General features: G+C 45.3%; 1 protein-coding gene across 2 annotated transcripts in view; it reads right to left on the bottom strand.

Moving 5' to 3' along the window:
* The window catches only part of LOC136575422 (ultra-long-chain fatty acid omega-hydroxylase-like), a 162,528-nt gene that overhangs the window by 100,336 nt on the left and 41,361 nt on the right, over nt 1–20,831 (bottom strand). Inside the window, exons 1-2 of one of the 2 annotated variants that reach the window (XM_066575084.1) lie at nt 11,499–11,609; nt 1,900–2,122 (exon numbers count right to left, since the gene is read on the bottom strand). In XM_066575084.1, the coding sequence (XP_066431181.1) occupies nt 1,900–2,121 (222 nt within the window). In that variant the 5' untranslated portion in view covers nt 2,122; nt 11,499–11,609. Of the gene's footprint in view, nt 1–1,899; nt 2,123–11,498; nt 11,610–20,831 lie in introns of those variants that run through there. The other variant, XM_066575085.1, reaches the window with a different exon arrangement.

Consider the following 20,831-nt stretch of genomic DNA (forward strand, 5'->3'; position numbering starts at 1 on the left):
TTCCACTAGCAGCTAGTACAGTTGATGGCATATACTACTGTTATTATAGCCTGTCCTCCATCTGCATGAGTGGAAGATATAGAGAGAGGAGTTCCATAATGAGAGCAGAACCACCATTCTTTTTTATGACTGCATGGTTTTGTATTGCAGAGAAAATGTTTTTGGTAAAGAAAGTGGCAAACTTTAGACTTGTTGCTCCATGAGCAGTGCTGCATTCCCTGAAATGTGATTGCAAGAAACCAACAGTGCCAGCATAAATGAACCTAAGGTAATTCCCACCATGACAAAGTCCAAAGTAAAAATTTACTACACAATCAAAACGTATTCTAAACTGCATGCATACATTTCATTAGTTCACATTTCCATTGCTTTCGAACAAAACAACTCCAGGTCTCTTATTTTGATATTAATATGATGATAATAGATTATTCTTTAATTCATTCCTTACACAGCTGACACGTGGATCTATAAATTATGAGATTTAGCCAACAGATCCTCAACAATGTGATATTTTGATGATAGTCATTACAGGGCAATGACTTTAATAATGACTGCATGAAGAATCGTGCTGACCACTTGAGAAGGCAAACTTTTTCCAACCATTATTGTATTCTCCATTGTGATTGTTCTCAGTAAGAGAAACCAAGTAATCTTGTAGATATGATACCTTTTAATGGCTAACAAAAATACATCATGTTATAGCGAGCTTTCTAACCTACTTGTGGTTTTTCCTAAGGCTTAAATGGAATAGATGGGAAGAGGCATATATACACATATGACAAGGCACAGACATTGTGTGACTAAGGCCTCCTTCCCACGAGCGTGACGGGCTCCGCAGCGTAATATTCCGCTGTGAAGCCCGTCACGGCGCCCCCCAGAGCCCCTATACTTACCTGCGGGAGATAGCGTGAAATCGCTTCCCCGCCCACCGCCGCGCGTCACCGCCCGTCACCGCCCACCGCCCTCGCGTCACCAGCCGTGTCACGTGCACGGCCGGCCGTGTCACGTGACGCGGCCGGACCGCGTCATTTGGCGTCATATGACGCTCGGCGGTGGGCGGGAAAGCGTTTTTTCACGCTATCTCCCGCTGGTTACAGCGGGAGATAGCGTGAATGGACGGCTTCCATTGACTGCAATGGAAGCCGTCAGTGCGTACAGCCCGTCCTCACCCGCAGAAAATAGAGCATGCTGCGGGTGAGGACGGGAGAAATCGCGGTGCGTAATTCCGCGGTGGAATTACGCATCGTGAGCATTGTGCTATTAGGTTCAATAGAACCTAATAGCTGCGGGCAACGCAGCGGATTTTCGCCGCGAATTACGCGGCGGAAATCCGTTCGTGGGAAGGAGGCCTAAAACAATACTAGAGCAGAAGGAGTAAATACTTCATTAGTCCACTGTCTTCTCCATTTTTACATGCAATTGAGAATATATGTGTACAATGTTCTGCCTCTGTTGGTCCTAGCTATAATGTGTTAAAAGGCAGACTGGTCATGTAACCAAGTTGTAGGATCTAACTAGACCCAGCACAGCCCTGATCGTGACATTTACCACACTTTCAGAGTCCTCCTACAACACCTCCAGTTAAAGTCTTTTCTAGGCACATTGTAAAAGCAAGGCAATAAATAATTATCATAATGAACAGTAATAAAAAAAAATCACCACCACACCCAATCATTTCAAAACCCCTAAGGCTTATTCACTCTTCAGTACTCTACATAAGTATTTTGTAAGCCCAAACCAGGAGTGGAATGTACAGAGATGTATAATGGAAAAAACTGCATTTCTTCCGAATTTTGGACCGGCTCCTGTTTTTGGATTTCAAAATATTGATGAAAAATACTAACGTGTGAATAAGCCCTTAATCCCATTATTTCCAAATACTAGGGCATATTCGCATACCTTTCCCAGGTGTCCAAAAATCCAATTGCTTCTCGGAGGCTCTGGAAAACAACGAAGTCTTTTGGCATTGGTTATGTATGCCTGTATGGAGAGCGCCACCTTTAGGAGAGTGCGAACAATGATGCCAGCAAAGAGCAAAAGTAAAGCAGTGACTGTGTAAATTCTGAACGGTGTGTGCTCCAAATATAGCACATCCAGCAGATGACCCACTATGGGCAGCATCCTGGAGGGGAAAAAAGAACAAAAAGTAATAGTCAATGAAAAAAGCCTTTTATGCATAATAAATCTAAAGTGATAGTGTGGAGTGCTGAGCGAAATAATTGGGTAGGGAGTGATCGGCCTGAATAAAAAAAGTAATTGTGAATTAGGACACCTGATTCCAACAAGAGTGGAGGTAGTAGTAGTGGCAGCCCAATGAGATATTTTAGACATTTTTTATTAAAAATCTGATTGGGATGATCTGGCCCAATTTTATCATGATGAGTAACACCACCGCCGGGCTCACACAGTAGTGTAAGTTTATTATGCATGCGATGTACACAGGTGTGATACGTGGTAATTTGCAGGCAATCAAATACATTGCCTTACGCTCTTTCGCTCACATTTGCATAATACACAAGCACAAAAAAAGAATGCAGCATGTTCTATTTTGCCAAGTATTACGCGCGCAAGAGAGACCATTGTTCCCTAAGGGGCGTGAAATCAACACTGCACATATGCAATTACATTGTGTACGAGCAGCGTATAGGCATTGTTGCGAAGCGCCAGCGCAGGAAATTAAATAAATAAATGGGAAGATTTTGCATGAGATATGCCATACACGGAGGTAGCCCGGCTCCACAGTGGTAAAACCATGAGTCACGCAGGGTTTTACATATACAGTCGTGTGAGCCCGGCCTAATTGTGTGCATAAGTCGGGTGTCTAAATCTATATACACACAATATAGATGGGTAAAGCCAAAGATGCTTCGGTAGGGTAAGATCAAAGAAAAGGACTGTGCAGGTTGCTTGTTTTATAATAAGTTTATGCTGACAGGTATAGAACAGGAATGAACATGAATTTGAATTAAATGCAAGATAACCTTTATGGTTGTGCCCACACATTGTGTCATACAATATAGAAAATTAACAAGGAACGAACTTTCCAACTTGAAAAAAATTGCTCCGGGCTTCACTGTTTTGTAGCTTCTAAAGCAATTTCTTCCTACAGATAATAGATGGTTACACAATACTTACCCGTTACCCTTTCACTTTATGGATAAATGACGAAACAAACATCCTACACAAAACATCTACTGTGTGATTGTAAAAATGGACTTAGGCCCCCTGCCCACGGCCGAGGCGGAATATTGCTAGCGATATCCTGCTGCGGGGGACGAGGGGGGAGAGCTGACAGGTCTCCTCCGTGAGTCCATCTAACAGATAGGCTCACCGCGGAGAAGCGCAGCGATTGCAGCATGCCGCGATTTAAATCACACGAGCCGAGAATCGCTATGATTCTCCGCTCGTGGTCGCCGGCGCTGCGCTTTCCGCTATAGAAAGCTTTGCAGAGAGTGATCCGCGGGCGATTTATCGCCTGCGGATCATCGCCTATTAACAGGCAGCCTTAAAGGAGATGTCTCGAGGAAGCAGTGATTTTTTTTTTTTGCCCAGTCCCCCTAATTAAACATACATTACTAATTACCCCTGTAAATTACTTTCCTAGCTGGTTTCTACTTACCGTTCCAGCGTTTCAGCAACTTATAAAAGTTTCCCCAAGATGGCCGCCGGCTCTTTCCCCGTCGCTCGCTGCAGCCCGACGTGCGCGCTCCCGAGACGCTGCCAGCTGTGTCTCCATGGCAACCGGACGCCAAGCAGCCGCCGACCGGACGCCCCGCAGCCGCTGACCAGTCACCCACCGCCAGGCAGAAGGTAACCGGCGCAGCCCCCCCCCAGCGACAGCCCCCCCGGCCTAGCGCTAGTTCCCCCATCACATCGGCAGCCCCCCCGGCGCAGCGACAGCCCCCCCCGGCCTAGCGCTAGTTCCCCCATCACATCGGCAGCCCCCCCGGCGCAGCGACAGCCCCCCCCGACCCATCACTTACCTGGGACGCTTCTCGGGGCTGCTGGGCTGGGCTGGGATTCTCCGCTGGGCAGCTCCAGTTTCTGCACCTTCCTCTAACAGAGGAAGGTACAGAATGGCCGCTCCAGCGCGCTCCCGAGCAGTGACAGCTCGTCTGCGCATGCGCAGAAGAGCTGTAGCGGGGAGCACACAGAAGCGGCTCGTGCTGAATGGAGAAGACCGGACTGCGCAAGCGCGTCTAAAAAAGCAAGCTGCCGGCGAATTTAGACGGAACCATGGAGACGAGGACGCTAGCAACGGAGCAGGTAAGTGGAATAACTTCTGTATGGCTCATATTTAATGCACGATGTATATTACAAAGTGCATTAATATGGCCATACGGAAGTGTATAACCCCACTTGGTTTCGCGAGACCACCCCTTTAAGGATCTTTGTGCCGCCCTAAGCATCAAATTGGTTTAGAAAATTACTATTAAAAAGAAAATCACAGAGCAATTCTATTATCCAAGAAAGGCATCAATAGATGTTTTTTGATGGCAGTGAAACTGCATAGAGATGTCCTCCAGTAGAAAATAACAAACTATATAATATACTCACCTTACAATTCTCCTTACGCTGGCCTACAAATGCAGCAAAGTTTAACTTGATTGTGATAACCTGTCAGAAAGTTATTTTAGCCCATTGAAAAGCTATTGTTCTATTATCGTAACACAACAAAACTGGCTGTAAAGCAATTAAGAATGTAATGGCCCAATGTAGTGTCCTTGTTATTCTGTGACTCCCTACACTAACTCGATCCTAATAAGGACAGCCCCACACTGGAACCTAAAGTCTGCACAGTTAAAGACAGACACTGAACAAGACACTGTTCACACCAGGTGTCTCCACACTCAAAGATAGACGCAGAACAAGACACTGTTCACACCAGGTGTCTCCACACCTAAAGATAGACACTGAACAAGACACTATTCACACCAGGTGTCTCCACACCGAAAGATAGGCACTGTTCACACCAGGTATCTCCACACTCAAAGATAGACATGGAACAAGACACTGTTCACACCAGGTGCAGGGGGAAAAGCGGGATGTGAAGGGATGGTGAGCAGAGTGATGTTGGGGTTGTTCCTCAAATGTCTTTTTCTTGGATTGGAAGTCCTTGCTAATTGGTGTCTTGACTTTCTTCATTTTTTCAGCTTCCTCTTTAACCACTTAGTGACATGGCTTATTTTAGACCCAACAATTTTGGGCGGATCTCCTCTTTTCAAAAGCCATAACTTTTTATTTTTCCATCAACATCGCCGTAAAAAAGGCTTGTTTTGTTGTAGCTTTTATTGGTGCCATTTTATTGGTCTCGCCCCCTCCTATTGCAAATAGTGGCAAGGGGCGGAGAGGGGGCGGGAGCTCAGTTCCTGCTCCTGGCTCTTCCATCCCCCCTCCCCTCCCCTGCAGACAAGGACACCGTATATCAGCTCGGCGTGAAAACCGAGCCGATATACGGTCGTCTAAATAAGCCTTGATTATGTTCCTCTCCAAACCTTTTTCATGTGCAAATATGCTGTAGTAGGGGTATTTGCACAAATGCTTGTGTGACGCTGCCCTACTTGTTTGTCCTGGAGTGTGAACTTTTGCATGGTGTTCATATGATCAGAATATATTATTAGAACATATTATAACTTCAAAATCAGATAATACATCTAAAAATATACTCAATCTTTTATCTACAAGTAGTATAATATTTTTATTGATGGCAGTAAATGTAAATTTGCTTACCTTTGATTTTCATCTATTCTACTAGCATGCTTATAGTAACACACTGCACTAGGGGAGCGGTATCATCACTCCTTAGGGATAGCACCCAGAAGGTGAGTTAGGAGACTTATGAGGCCTTGCATGCCCCTCATCAGTGTGCAGTAGGTTTCTGGCTTGGCTAGTGAAAGTCCTATGATGTGGGTTGGGAGGGGTATCATCACTCCTTAGGGACAGTGTCGCAGCTTGTCGGTCGCGATACATCATGGCATGGTGGCCTCAACACAGGTAAAGACCTGTTGCCTTGTTAAGCAGGTCAAGGAAAAATGCTACATGTGCAGAGTCTGCTGGTGCTGTCTGCCTTTGCTGCATGGTTGCATGCTGGATTAGTCATGTCTGGGAGTGGGGTGGAGGTGTGGTTTTCTATTCAATCTGCCAGTTTTCAGGTGCAGAGTGGCTATATATTCTCACCCCTCCTGGTGATCAGTGCTACTTATTCCGTTCCATGGTGGAGTCCTTGGAGTTTGGAGCTCTTCCGTGTTGGATGTATTGCAACTCGCAGATAAGTTGCTGCGCGTTCCTTTTCAGTTGTTTTCCTGCTGTTCATTTCTGTTTTGCTTTGTGGTGTCAGATAATCTCTCCAGGGGTTCCTATAGGGACAATCAGGGCCCAGAAAGAAGACCGTGGGGCGATGACCCCACTTTAGGCAGGGACCTGTCACCTCCCTGCTAGGTTAGGGCCAGGCTTCCTTCCCCCGTGGAGTGGTGCTACTGATCTGCATAGTGTTGCCCTGCGCCGTGCTCTGGTGTCGCATGGGCTTTACATCTGGGCTACATATTTCAGTTGTGGTGCACACTGTTCGGGAGTGCATAAATCTATTTAGTACTGCAGTTGTTTTCATCACCCTGCGTCCGTGCTGAGCGTGTTGCTTGTGAGCCGCACGGACATGACAGATAGCACCTAGAAGGTGAGTGAGGAGACTTATAAAGCCATCCAAGCTCCTCTTGGAAATATATGCAAATAAGCAAGATGGAACAATACCTCTGCAGCACCACCTACTGGATGGCAGCATTCCTTGAAATCAATGTCCAACACTTTATACAGGTCTTTGAGACAATGATTGAGAATTGAAAACTAAGCCACAATCCATACACAGACAGCTGTTTTAGGTGTTTGCCCCTCACCAGTGTGCAGCAGGATTCAGTACTATTGTATCTTGTCTTCACCACAAGTAAGGGTGGAGACCTAGTGATGGGCTGTATCCACCCAGTGTACGCCCACAAGCTACTGATTGGCGGGCTGGAGCAAGGTCCTAGCAGTGTGGACATTGAGTTTTGCCTTGGATGGAGGGATAGGGTTTGTTTTTTGTGTTAGGCTTGCATTATTAGCTGTAAATGCTTCCATTTGAGAGCGGGGACGCATTAACGCCTGAAATGCGCTTTTTCATTCACCCTGTCTCCCAGAATAAACGCAATAAAACGCCATCAAAAAGATGTATGTATTCTGAATTAGTATTAACGGAAAATACAGGACATCCAGCAAAAAATGAACCCTCACTGAACTACGTCGACGGAAAAATAAAGAAGTTATTGTGCGCACAAAATGACCGCAGAAAATAATTGAAAAAAATTAAATGTCTTTGAAAAAAAAAAAAAGAGTAGTATAGTAAGAAAAACTATACAAGTTTGGTATCATAGCAATCGTACTGACCCATAGAATAACGTTTCATGTCATTTTTGTTGCAGTTTGTGCGCCGTAGAAACAAGACGCACTGAAAGATGGCGGAATGTCGTTTTTTGTTCATTTTACTCCACCTAGAATTTTTTAAAATTTTTTAGTACATTATATGGTACTTTAAATAGCACTATTAAAAAATACAACTTGTCCCACAAAAAACAAGCCTTCATACAGCAACGTAGATGGATAAATAAAGGAGTTATGATTTTGTTAAAGGGGGGAGGAAAAAAACGAAAATAGAGAAAAAAAAAAGGGCCGCGTCTTTAAGGGGTTAAGGAGTGATGATACCCTTACTCAGGCTATAGGGCTCTATTGCGCACGATTTTGAATTAAAAAAGCTGTAAAATAGGTTCTGCCCCAACTTTCTCGCATATGAAAAAAAACTACATGTAAGGAAGATAAGGCAAGTTCTATCTTTTCTCGCTCGTAGTATTGATGCCCGAGAATCTCGATAGTTAGTGCCTACATATGGGGTGTAACTAAAATGAAAAATAAAATAATAATTAATTTAAAAAATATCGCAGGCATCCTCCATCTTTACTGCAAATATTGGTTTATACAGGGTACAGTCAAAAAACCTGATCCAGCTCTATATCTCAGTACTGGTGTCCTATAGTGAAATAACAGTAGCATACTTGAATAGGAAGACATGGATGTGTTACACGATGGTATGGTGCAGGGATCCCTGAGGGCCCCATAACAGGCATTTTAATTTTGTATTGTGGCCCCTGGAAGAGATAGAGTGTAAAACCAAACTGAAAAGTAGCATGTGAGAAGCAGAAATTCACTTTCCACATCTCTCTAAATCCTGTGGGACAACTGCTGTGACTGAAGTAAGGAAAGTGAACGTGAAGTGGCCTCTTTCTGCTAGGATAGGGCCAAATCATCCTGGAAGCCATCCATGATTGTCTATAGGAGAATCAGGATCTGCATTGACAGTCGCTGGAATGAAAACAGGTCTAATGACAGCTCCATCCCGGGTGGGAGCATGTACCCCACAGGCCAGTTCCCCTGGAGACTACTTAGGGTTACCGGGTGGAGCAAGTTTATGAAGTGTTTATGGTCACCAGGGTATTCTTTCTATTAGTGCAACTTGCGGCGCCATCACTGATACCACAGGTCAATCCTGTGAGCAACCTGGCCAGTCCTCACTGTACTTTAATGCTTACTGATCCGAGCTCTAACATCATTGATGGTCTCACCCACATACAACAATCCACACGGACAACTGATCAGATAGATGATGTATGTTGACGTCAAGTGTACCTCCCCTTGATCTTATATATTTTGCCTATTCTTGGGTGTGAAAAACTCGACCCTTTGAGTAAATTATTGCAGCTAGCGCAATTAAGGCAAGGATAATTGTTGTATGTGGGTGAGACCATCAATGATGTTAAATCAGTAAGCATCAAAGTACAGTGAGGACTGGCCGGGTTAATGTACCAGCTGCCAAACATTTTTGTGAAACAGGACACTCAGTCAGTCAGCTACGCTACCGGATAATTGATGTAAGAGGGGGTGATAGAGAGAAAAAGCTAAAGTTCCTCGAGTTAAAATGGATTTTTGAATTAGATACACTCTATCGAAAAGGCCTTAATTTGGAATATTGTACTTTACCGTATTTATAGGTATATATATTTCTCAGGTTGCTGTGTTCTGTAAATGTATATACCTTTTATGTTTTGTTTTTAAATGATTTTAATTACGTGTTTTCTGTGTCTCCAGGTGCCCTGGGTATTGTTCGTCTGGTGTCACCTCCCATCAGCTCGTTCTTCAGTAATTTCTACTATACTGCCTTGTTTCAGACATCAGATATGCCTATCATGCAGCTTATAAAATGAACATTTTTCTCTACTATATGTAATAAATTTATTGAATAGGCACAGTGGCTTATCATCTGAATTCAGGCGTTACCTGAGGGTTAGAGAGCCTTACATGTGCGTATAATGGATGTATTTACATTTCGTGGGCAGGAACATCAAACAGAGACCCATTCCATTTGGCTCTGACGTGCCTGATAGATGTTTAATCACTTTTGCGCAGAGTACTGGCACAGTTTTTCCTATTGAATTCTTTATGGGGTGAGATTATTGTGATTGAAGCGCTTGTGCCATATCTCCGGCACCATAGAGTGACATCTACTGGCTGCACCAGGAGCCGTACACATGCACAGCGGCTCTTTTCAAGATCACCGATTAGGACATACATTGAGCCTACAGATAGGATCACGTGATAGGTGGTTGGTCCCACGCATGCGCTATGGGTACTGTCTCTACGTGCCATAGTTGCAGTGAACGATTGGACTCTAGGAGAAGAAGCTAATCGCGCGCCTGCACAGCTGCACAGCAGGACGCTGTTGCTGTCAGTGATGGGAGTCGCATACCAAACGCCATTCCTGAGATACACCTGTGAGTGTGGGAAAGGGGGTGTTCACCTGCTATTCCCCATCTGTGTCTGATCAGTACTGTAGTCACCTGTATGGCTAGAATGATGGGCTGCAATACTTTGTTTGTGAGAGAACAATTCCCAGTATACCCTTACCATTGTTACGATTAAGGCCCATCTAGACCCAACAATTCTCGCTCAAAATTTGCTCAATGCCGTCTTTTGAGTGAGAATCGTTGGGTCTAAACGCACAGACATCGTGCAGTTTTCGTTAACGATTCGCTCATTGTTGTCTTCCAGCAAGCTGAAAGAGAACAATGAGCCTTACCAGTGACACGTGCTGAGTTCTCAGCGGGATACCGCTGATACTATTGTTTCAGCTGGTATCCCGCTTGGAGAACACAGCAGAAGTATGCAGAAGACAAGCAGTCCAGCTGTCTTCTGTATACCCCGCTCAAAGCGCTCAGCACTCCATGAACACAGCAGGAGGAGTATGCAGAAGACAGTGCTCCAGCTGTGCCCTGCATACTCCGCTTAGAGCGCTCAGCTGTATACCAGCTGAGCGCTCCATGAACACAGCAGGAATATGCAGAAGACAGTGCTGCAGCTGTGTTCTGTATACCCTGCTCGGACTGCTCAGCTGATATACAGTCCGTGAACACAGCAGGAGTATGCAGAAGATAGCGGCCCTGCTTGTCTTGTGCATACAGCGTGAGCCTTCAGTTACACACTCATGCAAAGTGAAAACTCAAAACTGCCACTCAAACTGCCGTTGAGTGATCATCTTGCCGTGTAATGCACACAACGATTATCGCCCAAAAGATATCTTTTGGGCGACTTTTGAGCGATAATCGTTGTGTCTAAAAAGACCTTTATACTGGGAGTTGTTTCACACATTACAAACTTGTTTCCCAGTAGTTAACTTTGCAATTGATCTCTGTATTGTGCTTGGTTCTAGTGCTGTATAAGTGTTTTAGGCTTGGTCTTGGTGCTGTATTTGTGTTGCAGAATTTGAAAGCAGTTTACGGTTGAATTGTTGCTCATGGGCTAGTGTTGAGTGCTTGCCCTCCAGGCTAAAATCTGCCAGCCAGCCCCTGCATGTATTGTAGCAGGAGGATGCAGAAAGTAGATTTCTACTATTCAACTTTGCAAATGGGTTTTACAGTCTCTTACAAGGACCACAATACAAAATTGAAATCCATGTTTCGGGGCCCCCAGAGGCCTGTATGCTATACCATTGTGTAGCGCATCCAAGCCTTCCTATTACAGTACACTCTACTTATTTCAGCATATGACACCACTACTGACATCTAGCACTGGATCAGGCTTTTTGACTCCACCCTGTATACACAACTGCCATAAAGTGTGGTAAGCAAGAGAGTCCACATGACTGGTGAACCAACTGCATAAATATAGTAGAATTTTCACGTAAATTCAAGTATTCTATGGCAACAGCAATAAATCTCCTTATTTTTATAGATGACTGAAATCATATGTATAACAAATGAAAGCTGCAGACTCTCAAGACATGCTGGGAATTGTTGTTTCACATCAGCCACAGCTTGCAGACACAGATGAAATAATAATACAGTAGCTTCTAAAGATAATCAGTGCTTTTCCTTCATTACAGCAAATAAAACAAATATGTGCATGAGCAATTGGGACGTTACCTGTCGCCGGGTAGAATATCAGGCAATGCTGCAAAACAAACTTCAGCAACTAGTCTTAACACAGGCCCGCTTCCTGGAGTCTGACGCTTATCCTTTGGGCATGTTTATTTCTGACCAGTAGATTGCTTTAGTAGTTTGGCCTGTGTTCAACAACTGCTTATTGTATTATGTCGCCACCATGTGGTGAAATTTTGGAACTCCATGCCTAACCTTAATTTCTGAAATAAAACAATCTGTGTGAATAAGGGATCAATTCCACCTATTTTGGCCCCAGGACACAGTAATTTATTTTTTATTTTTTTCATCCCTACATTTTGAGAGCCGAAACTTTTTTATTTTCCCATTGATCTAGCCAGTTAAAGGCTTGTTTCTGCGGGATAAGTTGTATTTTTTTAATGACACCATTTTATAGTATACACTATATATAATGTATAAGGGTCTGTGCACAATGCAAAATCCACAGCAAACTCACAGTGCGCAAATCTGCACCAAATGTCGTGGATTTCACAGTGCAACAATGTTTTAAAGTTCTTACAGGGTATATATAATAAAATGCATACAGAACAATCATCAGCCCATTATGAAGCATGACCTCCAAAGATCCTGTCTCTTCATAATGCGGATTTGTGGAGACATTGCCAGAGGGACACAAGGATCTGTACACCTGTGCAATGTTTCGTGGGACCTCAAACATGACATACTTTGTATAGATTTTTTTGCACTATAAGGCCAGCAGCACACGACCGGGTCGGATTCCGCATCCGGGAGCCCGCAGTGGAATCCAACCCTGTACCTGGCAGGCGTCCGCACGTACCTGTCATGAGGTCATCTTTTCTGCATTGCAGATGGTCTGCCAGGCTTGCCGGTGGACGTGCGCACTACAGATTTATTTATTTATTTTTAACCTCTGCTTTTCCTGCATCATCTCCTAGCGATGACGCGGAATCCGTGACCTTTCCGCAATGTCAATTGTGGAAGGGCTGTGGGTCAGAAGTCAATGGTAGCCTTCCGCACGAAATCCGTGAAAAAATAGAGCATGCTGCGGATAATTACAGTCGCTGTCCACTTGTGTGAGTGAACATGCGGATGCTCTATTGATTTAAATTTGTGCAGAATGCCATGGATCGTTGTGTGAGAGACGATCACAGATTCCGCAATTCAAACTCGCTTGTGTGCAGGCGGCCTGAAGTTGAAGATCTTATGAAATAGTATTCTTTCTTTGTGTTGTTCATTTATTGAATCCAGAAATAGCAATTTCTCAACTGCTTTTTGGGTGTTTACAAACTGCTATTCAGGCCACCAAGTACAGTAGGGCATCGTCCTGCAGCTTAGTTTGGCCAAGACACTACTGCAGAAAGACTATCTATGTTCTGCCTATCAGGCCAAGAGAGCATATTAGAGCAATTTACACTTTGGAAAGCTCAACAAATAGCAGATTTAATTCATTTCTTACCAATAATATATGGTTTTTCCTTTTTGAATGGATACAAAAATAAGAATTTGCCTGTTAGGCTGGGTTTATACCAGGTTCTGTTGTTTGGCTCAATCCTTGTGTCATATTTGCTCTGAACGTAAGACACCACACCCAGGGTGAAAGTAAGGTTGTGTTAACACAGGGAGCAGATTGTGGAACAGAGTAAACTCTCATATAATCTAAACAAAAGGAGGAAGGGTCAACCTTACCCTGACTACTAAGACAAGAACTGCCCTGCCTAAAAGCAAGGTTATCGTCTTAGAACTGCCCTGCCTAAAAGCAAGGTTATCGTCTTAGAACTGCCCTGCCTAAAAGCAAGGTTATCGTCTTGATAAAGGCGACCCCACGACTCATACCACTAACTCTAGCATCTAAAAGAAGGAAAACACTAATAAAACAACAAAAGCACCACTTAGCCTTACAGCAGAACTCTCACCACCATGAACATATCCCCTCTCCACAAAGAGAGAGAAAATACTCAACAGCAACCAGATTCAGAAGCAGACTTAAATAATGACCAAGGCAATGCAATTGGACAGACAGTTTTCCACAAACACCAGGGCAAAATCCACATGCGAAACAAGAGAAGCCAGTCCATCTAAGCGTTGAGACCACCGTTCCACGACCCAGTTGCAGCCAGCAGACCGTGACACCTTGGAGCTGAAAAAGATAGAAGTGATGGATCTGGTATATACTGGACCTGAACAACGCTAGACAGGCTCCATTTGTTATAATGGGATTAGAGATGAGTGAGCATACTCGTCCGAGCTTGATACACATTCGAGTATTAGGGTGTTCGATATGCTCGTTACTCGTGACGAGCACCACGCGGTGTTCGAGTCAATTCCATTTCCTTCCCTGAAAAATTTGCACCATTTTCAGGCCAATAGAAACGCAGGGAAGGCATTACAACTTCCTCCTGTGAAGTTCCAGCCCTATCCCACCCCCCTGCAGTGAGTGGCTGGCGAGATCAAGTGACCACCGAGTATATAAGGCAGCCCCACCCGCTGCTCGCCACAGACACACGCTGGCAGAGATTAGGGACAGTGCTTCTGCTGCTGTAGGGTGAGTGTTAGCGTCTTCAAGAACCCAAACGGTCCTTCTTAGGGCCACAGCTCACCTAGTGCACTACTGTTGTGGGTGCTGGGAGTAGTTTTGCACAATATTTTTTTTTTTATATCGCACGTGCAGGCTATAGCGTTCTCAGGCTGCAGTCTGTACTACGTAGTATACGGGCAGTATTGGTCAGGCAGGGACAGTGGGTAGTGTACAAGAAACCCAACGGTGCTTCTTAGGGCCACATCTTACCGTGTGAATTACAGTTGTTGCTGCTAGGAGCAGCTTTGCACCAAATTTTTTCTTTCATCTTGGGCTCTGCAGACTATTGCGCTCTCAGTCTGCAGCCAATTCTACAGAGTATAGGGGAAGTATTGGTGAGGCAGGGACAGTGCTACTGTAGAATCTTGTCAACAAGTACCCCTAAAAAGCACCTGTTTAGGGCTATCTGTGACCGTCTGCATTTAACTCCGTGGCTGCTGGTAGTTGTAGTACCTCATTATTGCACAGCTAGGTGTGCTTGCAGTCTTCGAAATAATTTTTTTCCTGGCTGCAGTTTGCGCTGTCTCACTCCAACTGCACGCCAATAAGAATTCAAAATTTTTTTTACACTGCGGTGTGTCAGCTGTAAATTGCATGCACGGTGACAGACCACCATACAGCGAAACTCACATTGGCTTAATATACCCTGCATTGCAATATACCCTACGTTTCAATTCTCATTAAAGCATTGAAACTTCCACCTGAACCAATTTTTATTTTAACTGGGCTGCCTCCAGGCCTAGTTACAAATTAAGCCACAGTAAGCTGAGCGATTAATGGGTTTCACCTGCCCTCTGGGTTGGGCATGGGCAATTTTTCTGGGGTACATTTGTACTGTTGGTACACCAATTTTTCGGGGCCTCGCCTAGAATGTAATCCAAGTAATTTTTATGGACTCATGGTACACCACTGTGTCTGGGGTTGGCCTACACTTTTGCTACAGAAATGTAACTCTGTTCTGCCTACCTATACTTCTGCCACAGTAATGCTGGAGGGGTCTGACTATACTTCTGCAACAAAAATGTAACTTCGGTCTGCCGATACTTCTCCTCCTGAAATGTTACCTTGGTTTGTGTATACTATTACTACTGTAATGTTACTAATACTGGGCTCTGCCCATACTGCTTCAACGTAAATGCTACTGGGGCCTGTGTATACTGCTACTACTGAAATGTAACTAATACTGGTCTCTCCCTATACTGCTTCTGCATAAATGTTACTGGGGCCTGTCTATACTGCTACTACTGAAATGTTACAAATACTGTGCTCTCCCTATACTGCTGCAAGGGAAATGTGAATGTGCTGCTTTGCCTATACTGCTTCTACGTAAATGTTACTGGGGTCTGTCTATACTGCAAGTACTGAAATGTTACAAATGCTATGCTCTCCCTATACTGCTGCAAGGGAAATGTGAATCTGCTGCTTTGTCCATACTGCTTCTACATGAATGTTACTGGGGCCTGTCTATACTGCTACTACTGAAATGTTACAAATACTGTGCTCTCCCTATACTGCTGCAAGGGAAATGTGAATCTGCTGCTTTGCCCATACTGCTTCTACGTAAATGTTACTGGGGCCTGTCTATACTGCTACTACTGAAATGTTACAAATACTGTGCTCTCCCTATACTGCTGCAAGGGAAATGTGAATCTGCTGCTTTGTCCATACTGCTTCAATGTAAATGTTACTGGGGTCTGACTATACTGCTACTACTGAAATGTTACAAATACTGGGCTCTGCCTATACTGCTGCAACTGAAATGTTAATGTGCTGCTCTGCCTATACTGCTCCAACGGAAATGTTACTGGGGTCTGTCTATACTGTTACTACAACAGAAAAATTCCTGCAGTCTGTCAATACTGCTGCAAGTGAAATGTTACTGGGGTCAGCCTACACTGCTGCTACAGAAATGTTAAAGGGGTCTGTCTATATTGTTATTACTACTGAAATGTTACTGGGGTCTGTCAATACTGCTGTAAATGAAATGTTACTGGGGTCTGTCTATGCTGCTGCAAATGAAATGTTACTGGGGTCTGTCTATACTTTTACAACTAAAATGTTACTGGGCTCTGCCTAGACTGCTGCTACTGAAATGTTACTGGAGTCTGTCTATACTGCTGCAAATGAAATGTTACTGGGGTCAGCCTACACTGCTGCTACGGAAATGTTTAAGGGGTCTGTCTATACTGTTACTACTACTGAAATGTTACTGTGGTCTGTCTGCACTGCTGGAACTGAAATGTTATTGGGGTCTGTCTGCACTGCTGGAACTGAAATTTTACTAGGGTCTGCCTGCACAGCTGGAACTGAAATGTTACTAGGGTCTGTCTGCACTGCTGCAAATGAAATGTTACTGGGGCCTGTCCCTACTGATACTACTGAAATGTTACTGGGGTCTGTCTGCACTGCTGGAACTGAAATGTTACTGGGGTCTGTCTGCACTGCTGCAAATGAAATGTTACTGGGGTCAGCCTACACTGCTGCTACGGAAATGTTAAAGGGGTCTGTCTATACTGTTACTACTACTGAAATGTTACTGGGGTCTGTCTGCACAGCTGGAACTGAAATATTACTGGGGCCTGTCCTACTGATACTACTGAAATGTTACTGGGGTCTGTCTATACTGCTGCGAATGAAATGTTACTGGGGTCTGTCTGCACTGCTGCCAATGAAATGTTACTGGGGTCTGCCCATACTGTTACCACTGAAATGTTACTAATTTTGGGTTCTGCTGATATACTGCTGCTACTGCTATGTTACAGGGTTGTGGAAACAGAGGCTTCCCAAAGAGATGATGGAGGCGAGGCCGCGCTACTAGGTCCCCAGGCGCGACAATTTTTCAGCGACGCGGTTACTGGGAAGGTGCATATAACCACGGACATGTGGACAGGACACGTACTGCCTCAAAAACATCCCCCTTCTCCTCCTCCTCCAACAATGAAAACATTCTTGGCAAATGCTTTCGCAGTTGTCCGTCTGGTGGCAGTCCAAGAAATTCACCTTAAACGACTCAATAAGAAAGCCCCACCACCCCCCCCCCTCCCTGCCACGGCCCACTTAATCCTGGCCACATTCCGAAAACCAACGAAATAAAACCGCGGTAATAGGTCCACAGTCACGACCACTTTCCCACCAACGCAGTTACTGGTAAGGTGCATATAACCACGGACAAGTGGACAAGACACGTACTGCCTCAAAAACATTCCCCTCCTCCTCCAACAATGAAAACATTCTTGGCAAATGCTTTCGCAGTGGTCCGTCTGGCGGCAGTCCAAGAATTTCACCTTAAACGGCACAATAAGAAAGCCCCCCACCACTCCCCTGCCACGGCCCACTTAATCCTGGCCACATTCTGAAAACCAACAAAATAAAACCGCGGTAGTATTCCGTTATCCCTAGCTGAAGCTTTCAGCCGACTGGTAGAGCAATGGTGGCTTCCAACTTGTTGGTACTGCTAAGTCCAAAGATAGTGGATACATGGGAATACGGACACATCAGATGATTTTTCTTTGCTTTATTCTTTCCTTATGCTTGTACAATCAGGTACATGATACAAACAAGAACGCATTTCGGCGCAATGCCTTGTTCACCAAAGATAAGCGTACAGGTGAGGTCGGAATACAGGTGACTATAGAACACAGCATCCCTACAGGGCAAGGGACAGAGTTGCAGCAGGTATCGATCCTTAATGGAAGCAGGCCAGCTGAGAACCACATACTCCCTGAATGATTTTGGACTGACCGATGATGAGACCTTTACTTGTGATCATCTTTGGTAATTCCTAAGAAAGATGCGTGGTAGTAGCCGGAAACTTGTATTGCTATTTACTAACACTTTGAAATGGACAACTGAAACCAGAGGAATGAAGCCTTTCCATTTTTCAGCTTGAGATGAGAAGGAGTGCAGACTTTCAGTACCTTGAATATCCTTTTCATTGCAATTAAATGCCCCTCTCTTGTCTCAGAAAATACTAGCTTTTCCACATAGGTGTTGTCTAGAGATGAGCGAACACCAAAATGTTCGGGTGCTCGTTATTCGGAACGAACTTCCCGCGATGCTCGAGGGTTCGTTTCGAACAACGAACCCCATTGAAGTCAATGGGCGACCAGAGCATTTTTGTATTTCGCCGATGCTCGCTAAGGTTTTCATGTGTGAAAATCTGGGCAATTCAACAAAGTGATGGGAATGACACAGAAACGGATAGGGTAGGCGAGGGGCTACATGGTGGGCTGCATCTCAAGTTCACAGGTCCCACTATTAAGCCACAATACCGGCAAGAGTGGGCCCCCCCCCCCCTCCCAACAACTTTTACTTCTGAAAAGCCCTCATTAGCATGGCATACCTTTGCTAAGCACCACACTAGCTACAACAAAGCACAATCACTGCCTGGATGACACTCCGCTGCCACTTCTCCTGGGTTACATGCTGACCAACCGCCCCCCCTCCCCCCCACAGCACACACCAAACTGTCCCTGCGCAGCCTTCAGCTGCCCTCATGCCACACCAGCCTCATGTCTATTTAGAAGTGCGTCTGCCATGAGGAGGAACCGCAGGCACACACTGCAGAGGGTTGGCACGGCTAGGCAGCGACCCTCTTTAAAAGGGGCGGGTCGATAGCCCACAATGCTGTACAGAAGCAATGAGAAATAGAATCCTGTGCCACCGCCATCAGGAGCTGCACACGTAGGCATAGCAATGGGGAACCTATGTGCCACACACTATTCATTCTGTCAAGGTGTCTGCATGCCCCAGTTAGACCGGGCTTTTTAATTCATAGACACAGGCAGGTACAACTCCCTATTGTGAAGTCCCTGTGGACCGACAGCATGGGTGGGTGCCAGGAAGCCACCGGCGGTACATAGAAATATCCCATTGCATTGCCCAACACAGCTGAGGTAGTAATGTCGTGCATAATGCAGGTGGGCTTCGGCCCACACTGCATGCCCCAGTCAGACTGGGGTTCTTTACAAGTGTACAGATGTATTAAAAACTCCGTGTGCACCTACAGCATGGGTGGCTCCCTGGAACCCACCAGCGGTACACAAAAATATCCCATTGCATTGCCCAACACAGCTGAGGTAGTAATGTCGTGTGTAATACAGGTGGGCTTCGGCCCACACTGCATGCCCCAGTCAGACTGGGGTTCTTTAGAAGTGGACACATGTAGGTTAAACTCCCTGTGGACCCACTGCCTGGGTGGGTGCCAGGAAGCCACCGGCGGTACATAGAAATATCCCATTGCATTGCCCAACACAGCTGAGGTAGTAATGTTGTGTGTAATACAGGTGGGCTTCGGCCCACACTGCATGCCCCAGTCAGACTGGGGTTCTTTACAAGTGTACAGATGTGTTAAAAACTCCGTGTGCACCTACAGCATGGGTGGCTCCCTGGAACCCACCGGCGGTACACAAAAATATCCCATTGCATTGCCCAACACAGCTGAGGTAGTAATGTCGTGCATAATGCAGGTGGGCTTCGGCCCACACTGCATGCCCCAGTCAGACTGGGGTTCTTTACAAGTGTACAGATGTATTAAAAACTCCGTGTGCACCTACAGCATGGGTGGCTCCCTGGAACCCACCAGCGGTACACAAAAATATCCCATTGCATTGCCCAACACAGCTGAGGTAGTAATGTCGTGTGTAATACAGGTGGGCTTCGGCCCACACTGCATGCCCCAGTCAGACTGGGGTTCTTTAGAAGTGGACACATGTAGGTTAAACTCCCTGTGGACCCACTGCCTGGGCGGGTGCCAGGAAGCCACCGGCGGTACATAGAAATATCCCATTGCATTGCCCAACACAGCTGAGGTAGTAATGTTGTGTGTAATACAGGTGGGCTTCGGCCCACACTGCATGCCCCAGTCAGACTGGGGTTCTTTACAAGTGTACAGATGTGTTAAAAACTCCGTGTGCACCTACAGCATGGGTGGCTCCCTGGAACCCACCGGCGGTACACAAAAATATCCCATTGCATTGCCCAACACAGCTGAGGTAGTAATGTCGTGCATAATGCAGGTGGGCTTCGGCCCACACTGCATGCCCCAGTCAGACTGGGGTTCTTTAGAAGTGGACACATGTAGGTTAAACTCCCTGTGGACCCACTGCCTGGGTGGGTGCCAGGAAGCCACCGGCGGTACATAGAAATATCCCATTGCATTGCCCAACACAGCTGAGGTAGTAATGTTGTGTGTAATACAGGTGGGCTTCGGCCCACACTGCATACCCCAGTCAGACTGGGGTTCTTTACAAGTGTACAGATGTATTAAAAACTCCGTGTGCACCTACAGCATGGGTGGCTCCCTGGAACCCACCAGCGGTACACAAAAATATCCCATTGCATTGCCCAACACAGCTGAGGTAACGTCAGCTGTAATGCAGGTGGGCTAAAAATTAATTTGATTACACTGTAGGCGAGGGCCCACAAAAATTGCTGTATCAACAGTACTAATGTACATCCCAAAAATTGGCCATGGCCAGCCAAGAGGGCAGGTGAAACCCATTAATCGCTTTGGTTAATGTGGCTTAAGTGGTAACTAGGCCTGGAGGCAGCCCAGTGTAACGAAAAATTGGTTCAAGTTAAAGTTCCAATGCTTTTAAGCGCATTGAAACTTATAAAAATTGTTCTGAAAAATTATTTGAGTGAGCCTTGTGGCCCTAAGAAAAATTGCTGTTCAGCATGATTACATGAGGTTTCAGGAGGAGGAGCAGGAGGAGGAGGAGGAGGAATATTAGACACAGATTGATGAAGCAGAAATGTCC

Source organism: Eleutherodactylus coqui, chromosome 1 (assembly GCF_035609145.1).
Source record: "Eleutherodactylus coqui strain aEleCoq1 chromosome 1, aEleCoq1.hap1, whole genome shotgun sequence".
NCBI classification, from domain to species: Eukaryota; Metazoa; Chordata; class Amphibia; order Anura; family Eleutherodactylidae; genus Eleutherodactylus; species Eleutherodactylus coqui.